The sequence below is a fragment of the Botrytis porri genome, assembly GCF_014898465.1.
Source record: "Botrytis porri strain MUCL 3234 chromosome Unknown BPOR_019, whole genome shotgun sequence".
Taxonomy (NCBI): Eukaryota; Fungi; Ascomycota; class Leotiomycetes; order Helotiales; family Sclerotiniaceae; genus Botrytis; species Botrytis porri.
The window spans coordinates 620303-634698 of NW_024066093.1; the positions used below are offsets into that span (position 1 = coordinate 620303).

Here is a 14396-nt window from a genome sequence, read left to right on the forward strand (position 1 = left end):
TCGCCAGTAACTCCTTGTCGTATATCTCGTAGTTCAACTCGGCTGGTGATAGTTTTCGAGAGTAGAATGCGATTGGTTGCTATTTCTCATTTTGACCTGGTTGGCTCAACACTGCGCCTATAGCGAAATCTGAGGAATCCGTTTCCACTATGATTGGCTTCTCAGGATCGAATGTTAACAGTATTGGCTCCTCGGCCACTGCTTGTTTGAGCGTCTCGAATGACTCCTGCGCCTTGGCGGTCCATTCGAAGCTCCCTTGCTCTTTTCTTGTTAAATTGGTTAAGGGTGTTGTGATCCCTGAATAACCTTTAATAAATCTTCGATAGAAGTTGACGAATCCTAAAAAAGATTGTACTTCCTTAACTGTGGTAGGCTGCTTCCATTCGAGCACTGCCTTAACCTTGTCCTTGCTCATCTTGAGCCCTTGGTTCGATACGGTGAATCCCAAAAACTCTGTTTCTGTAACGTGGAATTCGCATTTGCTTGGCTTGCACAGCAAATCAGCCTTAGCTAAACTTTCAAGGACATTGTTGACGTCCTTAATGTGTTGAACTCCGCTGTCTGAATATACTAGGATGTCGTCCAAGTAGCATATACAGCAAGTATCCAAATATTGTGATAGCACATTATTCATTAACCTCATGAAAGTAGCTGGCGCGTTGGTTAGCCCGAATGGCATAACCTGATACTCGTATAGCTCATATCTTGTCTTGAAAGCGGTTTTCCATTCCTCGCCTTTCTTCATTCTAATCAAGTGGTACCCGTTTCGTAGGTCCATCTTGGTAAATATTGTTGCTCCGCCTAATCGATCTCTTAATTCCGTAGCTAATGGAAGTGGATATCGATCTTTCTTTGTAAGCGTGTTGAGCTTTCTGTAGTCCACAACTAGTCTCTTAGTACCATCCTTCTTGGGTACCCACATAGTTGGACTTGCCACTTGGGATGTGGATTCTCTGATCCATCCCTTGGCCAAGTTGTCGTCGATATATTCTTTGAGCGTCTTTAGCTCATCGGCTGACATTGAATAAATTGGGGTGTGCACAGGCATCTTGCCTTCCTCCAATATTATCTCATGATCCCACGGCTTGTGTTCCGGTAAAGCCTCGTGGATCCCTGGTTCCTTAAAAACCTGTTCATATTTTCTGTACTGTTCTGGTATCGTAGGCTTCTTTTTTGCCTCGATTGCGATTTCCTGCCGTACCGTCGGCTTCTGCATTTGTAGAGGAGGTGTACTGGCCTTCGCTCTTAATGGAGGACCCTGGACTGGGTGTCCTACGTCGCCGGTGTTGTTCGCGTTCAACTCTCCTTGGCGCGTGTTACGTCTCGCGGACGCCTTGAACGTGTCGTCATGACCGTCCTTGCACTGATCAAATGTCACTGTTCCTTGTGACCAATCTATTCTGGGATTATGTGCCTTCAACCATGGCATTCCTAAGATGATCTGTTGTTGGCCCAATGGCACAACGTCAAGCTGTATAACCTCCGAATGTTGGGTCATATTCATTCGTACTGGTCGTGTCTCCTGTGAAACGTTCCCGTCAGATCCTGCTAGCTGTCCGTCAACTAACTGCAATTGGTAGGGGTTTTGTTTCTTCTGGAGTGGGACTCCCAAATACTTTGCAGCTTCTGGTGCAATAAAATTTCCTGTAGCCCCTGAATCTATCATGGCTTGCTGTATTTGTCCGTTTATTTTGACCTTGCAGTATATTTGACCTGCTTGTCCTGTAGCATTTAGCTGTGGTGTAATTTGCTCATTCTCGCTATTCTGGATGATCTCATCGGCAAATGTTACACGTCGAGGCTCTTCCTCTTCTAGATAGACAGCGCTTGTTCCTGATCTAGCTCTGTCATCAAGTAAGTCCCTCCATAGGGTGTATCGGTAGTTCCCTTGAGTGACTTTCATTATCGTACCCACAACTGGTGGTGGTATTATGGCCTGAGCCTGGACCCGGTGTTCTTCTCCTACTCTTCTGCATAAAAATAGAACCTGATTCTCATTTCTTTCAGATGTGTGGTGATAGAACACTTCCCATAGCTCTCCCCTGTCTGGCCACTGGAGGTGATCGGTACTAATTCTTTCTACGAATGATGTGTTTGTAGTGATTCCAAACCATAGAATTCGATGCTGATCGACGTACCGAACCTCATACGATTCGCCTTCTTCAGCGTCTGTTACGCTGAGGTCTTCGTTCATAGTCCCTTCGTCTGTATCTCCAAATTTCCAGATACGACGGTTCCATTGGTCAATTTCCCGAATAGACCATGATTCTCCTAACTGCGGGTCTTTGTTTACCCATGAGAGGCCTTCGACCTCTTCTTCTTCTTCGAGCTCTTCTTCGTAAGCTGGTGGTGGCGTGGCTAGCCCTGTCATGCTAACAGCACACAATTGTGGCGTGAAGGTGGCATTAAGTTGGCCCTTGCCGAACTTATTCTTAAAGTTACCCTTCTTGCCCCCTGTTCTCTTGCTTCGGCATTCTGCTGCTCGGTGCCCTGCTTTTCCACATTCAAAGCATAAGTTATTTTCTCGTCTTCGTTTCTTTTCCGGATCATCATTCCCGCTCTTGTGGTGCGTAGCGTCGAGTTCCATAGGGTCGCCATATCCCTGTGGATTGTAACGTGGTCTACCCTCATTCTTGCGGTAACGCCCTTGCTTTTGATTTCCCTGGGGTTTGTATGATCTTTGACTTTGTCGATATCGGTAAAGACGATCATCTGACTCGATGGAGTCCTGGATTAGGTCGTTCAAGTCTACACTCTCGGCAGATCTTTCTAACTCCAGTCTGACTTCTGGCTTGAGTCCTTTACGATAGTGACTCATGATGGCGGTTTCGTCCCACTTGGTTGTTCCCGCATATCTTCGGAATTCCGTAGCATACTTCAATGCTGATCCTGTCTGCTTGAGGTTGAAGATCTTATCTTCCGCTACCTCTAGCTCATTAGAGTTCCCGAAGATTCTACGTATCTCTGTCTTAAATCCTTCAAAACTGTTGAAGATTGTTCGAGTGGGTTGCATGCGATCCTGATCGTCATGCTCGAAATAGTCGCGCAAGTATGGCTGAATCCATTTGCCTGCCTCACCTCTGAGGTATGACACGGCCCAAATACTCTTAGATTCCTTTTCGGTGAACTTGTCTTGGTTGAATCTAAAATAGATTTCAAGTTGTAAGAGGAAGGTGTCGAGTTCCTGTCGACTTCCTTGGTATTTGTCTGGTAAGGCAATCTTGAGTGTTTCGTTGATGGTAATTTCCTTGGGAGCGTCGGTCATCTCGACATCGTTGGTGTCGGGTGCTTGTGCCTGACTGCTCGCGGATGCACTGATGGGTGTCATATCGTCGGTTGGTATTGAATTGGTACTTGAAGCAGAAATGGTGCTCAAAGTGTTACGGGAGCTGCCTCTAGGGTCACGTGGAAGTGTCTAGAGATCTCTCGAGGTGGTTTAGACTAGACTTCAAGTAGGAATTCAATAAGGTTGTAACTGGTTGCAATTCTCGTAACTATAGTAATGAAACTAATGATTGTTCTTGAGCACGAAGCTCTACATTGTAATGAAATCCTGTTCCCTTATATAGACCTTCCTGCTCTGTTAACTCTTGAGTCGATTGTCGAAAGCCGATGGTCGAGTTTCGAAAGTCGAAAGTCGAAAGTCGATTTCGATTGTCGGCTTTTATGGTCACGTGATGCTAATCCTGTAGTTCTTGTTATCCGTCGTAACATACAACCTTATTGAATTCCTACTTGAAGTCTAGTCTAAACCACCTCGAGAGATCTCTAGACACTTCCACGTGACCCTAGAGGCAGCTCCCGTAACAGCGGTGCGGGTACCTCCGTAACATCTATTATATTATTTTGATAGATTCTTATATTATAATCTGTCTTTCTATATTTATTATAATATCAATTAGAAAATACTTTCTTATTAGAATTTCCCCTTTTTTAATACTTATTATATTGAATCTAAATATCAACCTTTTATTAAGATAATATATCAAAAACCTTTTATTTAATAAGCACTCCTTTTTAATATAATTAGGTTTTTTTCATATATTAATATTTACTTAATACTTTATTTGCTATCTGAAGTATATAATTCTTTATATTTAAAAGTGTATTTTTATAAGCTAATTTTTCTATACTTTTAATTAGAATTAGTATAATTTTAAATATAAATATAAAAAAGCTTACTTGATAATAAGTTATTTGAGATTTAATTAATATTGATTGAGAAAGAGTTTTAGTTAGATTATAAGAGGTTTGAAAGATTTATTGATCTAGGTTGAAAGAGAGGGGGGTAGGTATATAAATTCGAATATTTAATTTCGAGAGTATAATTTCAGGATTGAATAGAATTAAATTTGTTCCTCGAAATTCTAATTTCATATTCTGAAAAATGATTAATTCTTTATATATAATTTTAAAAACTATAAAGAATTTAATCTTCGAAATATAATTAATATATACCTTAATAAATCCATCAATTTGATTATTATATAAACGTTTTAAATTACTAAAATAGTTAATATTAAGTGATTGAATTAAATAACTTGAATATAATAGTAAATATAAATATATAATATCATTCTCTTTATAATATACTTGAAAAGCTATTAATTCATAGCTTTTATATCTATTCAGTATCAATATTCGATATTTATCCTTTTTTCAATTCTTAATATACTTATCAAAGTATTTCAATCATTCTAAACCCATCTTATTATTTATTCATTTATTAAATATAGATTTAATAGTTTATTCTACAAGAAAATTAATTTCAATATACTAATTGGAAAAATGAACTTATCCCTAAACCATTAGAAATAGGAAAATAGTTTTGCCCTTTCTATTTCCATATATTATTATTATAGCCCATTCTCGATTACCTAACTGTATAAATTTATTTCTACCGTATTTCTTAATATTAATAATAATCATTATTATATATATAATTCCTATTATAAAGTCTATTTTATTGAAATTATAAAAATCTTCATTCAAAATACTATATTTCACTTATATATTTGTAATTAATTAAAACCATTCTTTAATAAACTTAGAATTCTTATAAAAAGCTCTTTAAAAATTATAAATATAATTAAAACATATCTTTAATTCAATTCGATACTTTACAAATTAATATATTTAAAGCTTCCCGATATATTTTATACCCTTCGATTTGAGAATATAATTCGTTATATTTTTTATATTTTTAAATTTAAATAAAAAACCTTTTAAATTTATATTAAGAATATATTAAATAAATATTTCCTCTTTTAATTCAATCAAATTATAACTTTTTAATTGATTTTCAATTATATTAAATTTACCTTGAATTCTATTATTCAATATAATTCAAGATATATAATAAAATTAAGCTACTTTTCGAATTGATAATTTTTTATTTAATTTAATAACTTAAATAATTAAGATTATATATACTTCTTTAGAATGAATTTTTATAATTAATTATAAAGAAAATACATATTGAATATAGAATAATAATTCAAGATAAAAGTGGCCGATCCACTAATATAATCGACCCACTAATAAACTACGTTATAGTTTACATGCTAATAAATTATATTATATAATTGAAAATCATTAAAATAATTAAAAAATAAAATTAATTTCTTTTTAAAAAAAATTTAATAAAGTTATAGCTTTTTAAATTTGAAACAACCAAAAAACTTGAAAAAAGTATTATATATCATGAATTTAAAAGAATTTTAAATTTAAAAATCTATAACTTTATTAAATTTTCTTTTTTTTTAAACAATTCATTTTTAAGATTTTTCTTGTAATTATCTCTAATATATACAATTTTCAAATCAATTCTTTAATTTGTTAAGGAATTATAAAAATAATTAATTTATAACGTAACGTATGGGGAACTCGGACATATGGGGAACTCGGACACTTTTAGCCCATCACCAACTTGAAACCGCAATAACTTTTATTATGCATACCCAATCACCTTCTACATCTGCTCAAATTGAAGAGAAGCTTCAAAAGGCTATAATTTCACTTCAATTGAAAGAATTTAAATCAATTAGAAAGGCTGCAGAGCATTTTGAAGTCCCTAAGTCTACCCTAGCTGATAGGCTGGCTGGGAAGAAAACACGTTCCCAAACCCACGAAATGGCTCAAATTCTTTCAAACGCAGAAGAAAATACTCTTGTACGATGGATTTCACGACTTACCATCACTGGATTCCCTGCTACACCTATGTTGGTGAAGGAAATGGCCGACGAAATTCGTCTTCGACGCGTTCGGGTCGCGTCATCTCGAAATCCTACCTCGACAGAAATTCCACCTATAGGCCACGAATGGATCTATAGATTCCAAAAACGACATCCAGAACTTAAAACATGCTATTCACGTCAATTAGAGTCTAATCGGGCTAAAGAAGCAACTCCGGAGAATATTCAGGCTTGGTTTGACGCGTTTCGCACGCGTCTCATTGAGCGAAAGTATGAATTAATTAGATGATATGTATAATATGGATGAAACCGGATTTGGAGTTGGAAGTACTCAAAGTACGCGCATTATAGTCGATTCTACTCAGAAATCGAATTGGAAAGTTACAGCTGGCAAGCAAGAATGGATAACTGCATTTGAATGTGTCAATGCAGCTGGAAATGCTCTATCACCTATGGTCATTTTCAAGGCTCAGAATACGAATTCTGCATAGATTCCAAAGGACACACCTCAAAGCTGGCAGTTCTCTACTAGTACAAATGGATGGACCTCAAATAGCCATGGATTAGAATGGTTAAAAAGGGTTTTCGAACCAGAATCCAAGAAAGTGTCAGGTGACCGACCTCGACTTTTGATCATGGATGGCCATTCAAGCCATATTACAGGTAGCTTTATTGCTTTCTGTATAGATAATGATATTGATTTACTTATATTACCTCCTCATTGCTCTCACTTGCTTCAGCCACTTGATATTGCGGTGTATGGGCCAATGAAACGATATCATGCTTTAGAGGTCGATCGATATTCTCGAGCTGGTGTAAAGCGAATCCAAAGAGCTGAATGGGTAGAACTCTTTCAAAATATTAGAAAAAAAGCATTGAATTCTTCTAATATTAAAGCTGGCTGGAGAGGAGCTGGTTTAGTACCTTTTGCCCCACGAAAAGTACTCGATTCATTACCATTTAACTCCTCCCAGCAACCTTCTACTCCACAAATGAGAACCCCCAATCAAGACCTAGACTTGTCTATACTCAGGAGTTCTCCTCCAGATGGAACAGAACTAAGGCAAGCAAATCAGATCTTTAATACAGCTCTAGCAAGCAGTGGTTCTCCTGCATCGCCAACTCGTCGATATGCCAAGAGAATGACTAGGCTTGTAGAATCTCAAAATGCTGAGATAGCCCTACTTCGGAAACAGCTCTCTGATGCTCAGGAGGTAATTGAGACTCGAAAGAAAAGAACTAAAGGCAAAAGAGTCAAATTACAAGGTCAATTTGTCTTTAGTACTAAGGAAGTATTGAAAATGGTACGTGAGGCGGAGGAAAAACCGAAGGAGAAAAAGCCACGAGGACGGCCACGCAAACGCCCAATTGAAGAATCAGAAGAAGAGATTGAAGAAGAAGAGCTAGAGAATAGTTCAAGTGATTCGGAATTGGAATTGGAGGATTGTGTGGCTCGTAGAACAAGATCGCGTGTAGAATAATTGAAAAAGTGTCCGAGTTCCCCATATGTCCGAGTTCCCCATACGTTACGTTATAGGAATACTACGACATTTTATAGAAATTTTATTACGAAAAAGAGTGGTGTGCAATAAGCCGGGGCCTCAACTCTTATTTCCACGTGATTGTTCAGGAAGATGTCAGTTCATTCAATTCTAATTGTGACCCGAAAAAACTGCTTGTGGCACAGTTTGAAGCGCCATAACAATCATGGAGGTTATTCGATACTTTTGTTGCATATCTAATGCCATTTCCATGTTTTTTTTGGTGGAAATGATGATGTTAATGAGGCTGAAAATGATGATGATGATAATCATGGAATTGATTTTATGATGCTAGAGCTAGGGGAAAACAGGTTTGTGACCGATGAGACGAGCAACATTCGATGGAGCATTATTATCATAGGAGGACACATTTGGCTCTGAGCTTTGATAGATGTTACTACCAGTGTGGTGATATCATTTGTGGCTTTTCTCTACAGTGTAAAGATCCAATTTTCTCCGTCCTTTACTTTGCTAGTTTCTTTCATGAAAGGACTGCCGTTTGCCATATGATACCACAGGCATAATAGCATCCGTATGGTTTTTGTATGGAACTTAAGGTTGTTTTGAGATGAATCTCGTCTGCGATTTGGCATATTGGAGAGCCCACAATAGTGCCAAGTTTCCTTCATTTGAAGTTTGACAGTACTTTCTTGGGTTTCTTGAAGACAATGTTTCTATAGTTCGGACCGCAGTCCCGCAATGAAAAGCTTTCAAGTTCCGGGTCAAGATGGGTGGTCCAAGCAATTTGAAACCTTGAGTGCACTTTGAATATGGTGTCGCTGTCAAACATTAGGGTTTTTAATGTGGCAAGGCAAATCAAGTCCCTAGCCACAGTAATGTTGATAGGGACCCGTGGACAGCCGAGCAGCGAGGTTGTTTTCCACCACAGTCAATGTGGCTAAGAATTGAACATGTATATCAATGGTATGGATACATCGTGTGTGAGCTGGCGCCTGCGTCGTTTTAGAGCTCTTGTGCCTGGGAGTGAAATTGGGAGTGTAAACACAAATGGGAAACCCGTTATGACGCTCCGCCCTCTTTCAAGTTCTTACGGTTGTCCTAACTGATATCATTATTCCAATTCATATCAATACCTCAATTGATATGGTTACTTTGACTAAATCATGATCCCCATTGATATCATACTATCATTATCTCAATTCATATCATTGTTCTATTTTGTATCATTATTCTATTTTGTATTGTTATTCTACTTTGATTAATATTATATACTTACTCTCATATTCTTCTTATACATTACTATACAATTTACCATACAACTATATAATTTAACTTGAGATGACAATATTACTAACGTAACTTGACTAGAAGTGGGTCATGTCATAATATAGGTCAAAATCATTTCCTCATTTCTTTATTTTACACATTTATTCAATATACAATGGATTGAAAATTATTAAATTGTAGTGAATCGAAAGATAATATTTAAAAGGTTATAAAAAGTTTAAAAAATAAACAATTTACTTCAATTCGAAGTGCTGCTATTCATTTTAAGATTCCAAAATCAACCTTAATAAATCGAATAGCTGGACAACAATTATGTTTTCAATTTCACAAATCCTTTCAAAAACTTTTTAATACAAAAAAGAAGACTTTAATACAATGAATCTTACAATTGACAGCTACTAGATACCCTACAACTCCTAGATTATTAAAAGAAATGATTCAAGAAATTCTAAATCAATGTGTCATTTTCGCATCACCATCTATCCCTCTATCCTTTCAATCAAATCATATAGGTTAACAATAGATCTATAGGTTCTTAAATTGATATCCCAAACTTAAAAAAACCTATTCTCATAAATTGGAATCTGTAAGGTATAAAGAAGTTATATTTGAAACAATTTCAATATGGTTTTCAATATTTCAAGTATAAATCGAAAAACAATATTATAAACTCAAGAATATATATAACATGGATGAGATAGGATATACAATTGGAAAAACAGAATCAACACATATAATCGTGAATTCTACTTTCAAATCGAATTGGAAGGTTATAATAGGAAAACAAGAGTGGATAATTGTATTGGAATGTGTGAATGCAGATGGAGGTTCTTTGCCCTTTATAATTATTTTCAAGGCTCAGAATACCAACATTGTATAGATTCCAATTAACACTTCTTCAAATTGGTATTTCTCAACAAGCAATAGTGGATGGACTTCTAATAGTTATGGCTTTGAATGGATATGTAAGGTTTTTGAGCCAGAATCTTGAAAAATATTAGAAGATTAGCCTCGATTATTGATTATGAATAGTCATTCTAATTATATTACAGGAAGTTTGATTACTTTCTGTATTGAGAAGGAGATTGATCTTCTTATTCTACCACTTTATTGCTCGTATCTACTTCAGCCATTGGATGTTGGAGTGTATGGACCGATGAAGCGATATCATACCCAAAAGGTTGATCAATACTCTTGAGCAGGAATACAACAAATACAACAGTCTGATTGGGTACAGCTTTTTCAAAAGATAAGAGAAAAAGGTTTTACTTATCAAAATATCAAAAGCGAATGGAAAGAAGCAGGTTTGAATTCATTTAGTCCTCATCAAGTTCTAAATAATCTTCCAACCCTACTTTTACCACTACCTTCCACTCCAAATACACCAGCAAACCCAAAAGATCTAGATCTCTCTTTACTTAATAGCTCTCCCCTGAATGATATTAAGCTGCAACAAGCAAATAAGGTATTCAATTCAGCTTTATCCGCTAATAATCTGCTTACTTCTTTAATATAGAGATATACAAAGCAAATAATTTATTAGATTGAAAGCTTAAATATTGAAAATGCTATTCTTCGAAAGGAACTTTAAAAATATAAAAAGTTATTTGAAATACAAAAGAAACAAAAAAATAAAAAGAAAATAAAATTAAAAGGTGAATTTGTATTTAATATTAAAGAAGTATTGAAAATTATCGAGGAGATTAAACAGATACTCTTATCAAAACAATAACGTAATAAACCATTCAAGTATTAAATTGATTAGGTAGAAGGGAAGATGAAAGAGGAAGAGGATAGTGATAGTTCAGTTGGATTAATGATAGTTGTAGATCACTCTATAGCATATAGAACAAGATCAAATAGGAAAATATGATTTTTATGATCTAAGTCAACTACCCCTCTTTCCGACCACCCCCTCTTTTCGACCACCTCAAAAACCACACCGCTTTGAGTAATTATAAAATTTATACTTTGAATAACTCAACAATGCTTTAATCAATTGATTTGAAATTTTGATATTATTATAATTGTGATATGAAGAATAGATATACCGAAGAAGATATCGCAGAGGCTCTTAGAGCGATTACAAATGGAGCAAGCATACGAAGAGCTAGCTTGGATTATGGTGTTCCACGTACCACACTTCACGATCGAATATATGGTGGAGTTTCGCATCAAAAAGGCGCCCAAATACTTCAAAAGTTATCTCCAATTCAGGAGAATCGACTAGCAGAATGGATATTAGTACAGGAAGCTCTTGGTACTAGCCCTACACATCGTCAAATCAGAGAGATGGCAGAGCACCTCCTTATTGTACGAGGGGAGGATCCCTCACTTGGAAAGAAATGGATACATAGCTTTTTTCGAAGGCATCCTAATATTGGAACTAAGAAGCAACATCAAATCGATTCTGCACGAGTTTCAGGTGCTACATCTGATATTATTAAGAAGTGGTTCCGGAACCTCGCAATCCCTGAAATCAAGGCTATTAAGCCGGCCAACAGATGGAATATGGATGAAGCAGGTATAATGGAGGGTCAGGGTCTTAATGGACTAGTAGTAGGAAGCACTGATCGAAGATTTATTCAAAAAAAGCAACCTGGATCTCGAATTTGGACCTCTTTTATAGAATGCATTTCAGCCAATGGAAAAAGCATTACTCCCCTTGTAATATATAAGGGAAAATCAGTTCAACAACAATGGTTTCCAACAGATTTGACTCTATTCAAGGGTTGGAACTTTACCGCTACAGAAAATGGATGGACTACAGATGCTACAGCTTTAGAATGGCTGAAAAAGATCTATATCCCTCAAACTACCCCTATTCAGCCGGAAAATTCAAGACTCCTCATTTTGGACGGACACGGAAGCCATGAAACTACAGCATTTATGTTAGAATGCTTTAATAACAACATATATCTCTTACTTCTCCCACCACATACGTCACACGTACTACAACCACTCGATTTATCTGTGTTCTCACCCCTAAAAAGTGCATATCGAATCGAACTTAATAAATTAAGTCTATTATCCGATTCCTCACCAATTGGAAAGCGCAATTTCCTTTCTTGCTATCAGAAGGCTAGAATAGAAGGTTTAACTATTCAAAATATCAAGTCTGGGTGGCAAGCTAGTGGTCTTTGGCCCAAAAATATGGCTAAACCTCTTATGAGTCGACTTTTGCTTGAAAATAGCAATAGAGAGGTTTTATCACTTAATCCTGAATCTGATGATGATCCTATTCTTCAATGGAATATATATTCATCGTTTATTCAATGGAAAACCCCTCAAAAAGGAGCCGATATCAGAAAATATAGAGATATAATGATTCAAGAGAAGGAGATCGATTTGCCAACACGAAGATTACTATTTCGCAAGATTATAAAAGGATTCGATGCTAAGGATTATGAACTCTTAGAGGCAGAGAATAAGATTAGAAAGCTAGAATATCAATTAGATGAAGCATTACCTAGAAAAAGGCGAAAGGTTGTGGTATCTCCAAATTCGAAGTTCGCAGGGATTAGAGCTATAAGGCGTACACAAATTGAAGCTGGAGATCGTGAAGATGAGGTAGATGATAGCTCTAGTGCTATAGAAAGTGATTCTACAGGCGATTTCATTGAAGTTCAATAGTTATTGAGTTATTAAAGTTTTAAGTGTAGATAATATGAATTTTTAGGTGGTCGGAAACAGGGGGTGGTCGGAAAGTGGGGTAGTTGACTTATATCATGACATAACCCACTTCTAGTCAAGTTACGTTATTACACTATATGCAAATTTTCTTAGGAACCTTGATATAATAAATTTGTTGCTATGCTCTTAAATATTCTCAAAGTCAATATCGACTCTATTTTTTCATCAATATTCTCCTTTTCAAATCACATATATAGAGTCAAAATTTTGCATGCTCACCATCCGATCACAGACGCAAAAACCCTTCTATGGTGTAATGGTTAGCACACTAGATTTTGATTCTGGAGATATTGGTTCGATTCCTATTAGAAGGTTCTCCCAAGAACATTCATTATTCCATACTCAGTTTGAAGCTGGGATTCAAGTGTTACGTCTTCTTTTTGGCAAAAAAATTTGGCGAGCAGAGGAACTTTGCTGGTTTGGAAGTGGTGGAGTGGGGATTCAGGGCTGGTTAGAGTGATGGGGTGGGGTGGAGTTTCCACTGAAAATGGAATGGGTGGGGCGAAATGTATAGTTCCTTAAAACAATATTTTGTGGTTTTTATTTGAATAGGAATTCTTCAGTGAGGCATGGAGCGGTATTGTAAGGTTTGTTTTTGGGTGTTTTCGAATTACTGAAGACTGCCCATTTCAGCTACCCAACGTCCTATCCCTATGTGCAATGATACACGTATCGTCATGTTCGGAGGCTTCAGTACAGTTTTGTGAATGATATTTCGATTAAAATTATCATCTGTATGACCTGCTATCATGCGCAAATTATCCAAAGTCGCAATAGACAATCATCATATGCTGTCTCCCAGAGTCTGGACATAGAGCCTCCTGGTTTCGTCGTCGTTGAGACAATACCAGCTCATTATGATTAAGCGATGCTTGTTGAAAGGGGCGCATTAGTCTTATTAAATAATGTCACTATCGGGAAAGCGGCAAAGAAATCTTCTTCCCAAATTGTTTGACAGGCTATTCTGCAGGCATTGTTTAACGCTTGTCGAATCGCTTTGATGATTTCTGATTCTGGCTCAATAATGACCATGAGTGGTGTATTCAAGATCACAGGGTTCCGCGCCTCCTTGCACGATTCGAAATCCGAATGTTTAAAAAGAAAGCTTGAGTGTCCTACACCTCCCATGTCTCGTTGGCCCTCCAAGCTTGCTTTATTCGTGCGCGTTAACACATATTCCCGGGGACTCTCTATTGTAGCCCCCTTCCCCTTCCTTTTCTAATGCCAATCTCTGGTAAAGACAATGTTTGTCAAAATATTTGCTCTTGAAGAACGGACTGTGATAGCTTCCTTACAATAAATACCATCCACAGACAAAAATAAAAGGCTTGCATTCTTCGTACCGCGTCTCAGCCAAATCTCAGCATGATGGGCACAACTGTCATGTCTTTCCAGTAATCTTGCTTGCTTACTACCTTTAAGAAAATTCTCTTTACTTATATAAACTGCTTGGCTCGGCTCACAATCTAATATATTCATGATACCATAGATCACCCCCTATTGAGACCAGATATATGGCTGGAGAATCTCTTTTGATCGATATCAATAATGTTATTTGAATTTCCGGGGAATGAATTGTAATGTGTTGATCAGAATGAGAAATTCCATGGGTGAACTTGAAATTCCGATGTTGATTGTTGAAATTTCATCTTCGCGATGAGGGTACTTGAGCTTTCGTATCTATCCAGTATTGGTTCAGTTGTTCAGTGCTTTCAGTAGA

General features: G+C 36.6%; 1 protein-coding gene across 1 annotated transcript; it reads left to right on the forward strand.

The window, feature by feature from the left end:
- Nucleotides 1-11017: 11017 nt before the first annotated feature.
- EAF01_011135 (uncharacterized protein) lies at nucleotides 11018-12616 on the forward strand (the record flags this gene model as incomplete). The annotated part of the gene is made up of 1 exon (XM_038919392.1): nucleotides 11018-12616. The coding sequence occupies one exon, from the start codon at nucleotides 11018-11020 to the stop codon at nucleotides 12614-12616; it is 1599 nt and encodes a 532-aa protein (XP_038765263.1).
- Nucleotides 12617-14396: the final 1780 nt, after the last annotated feature.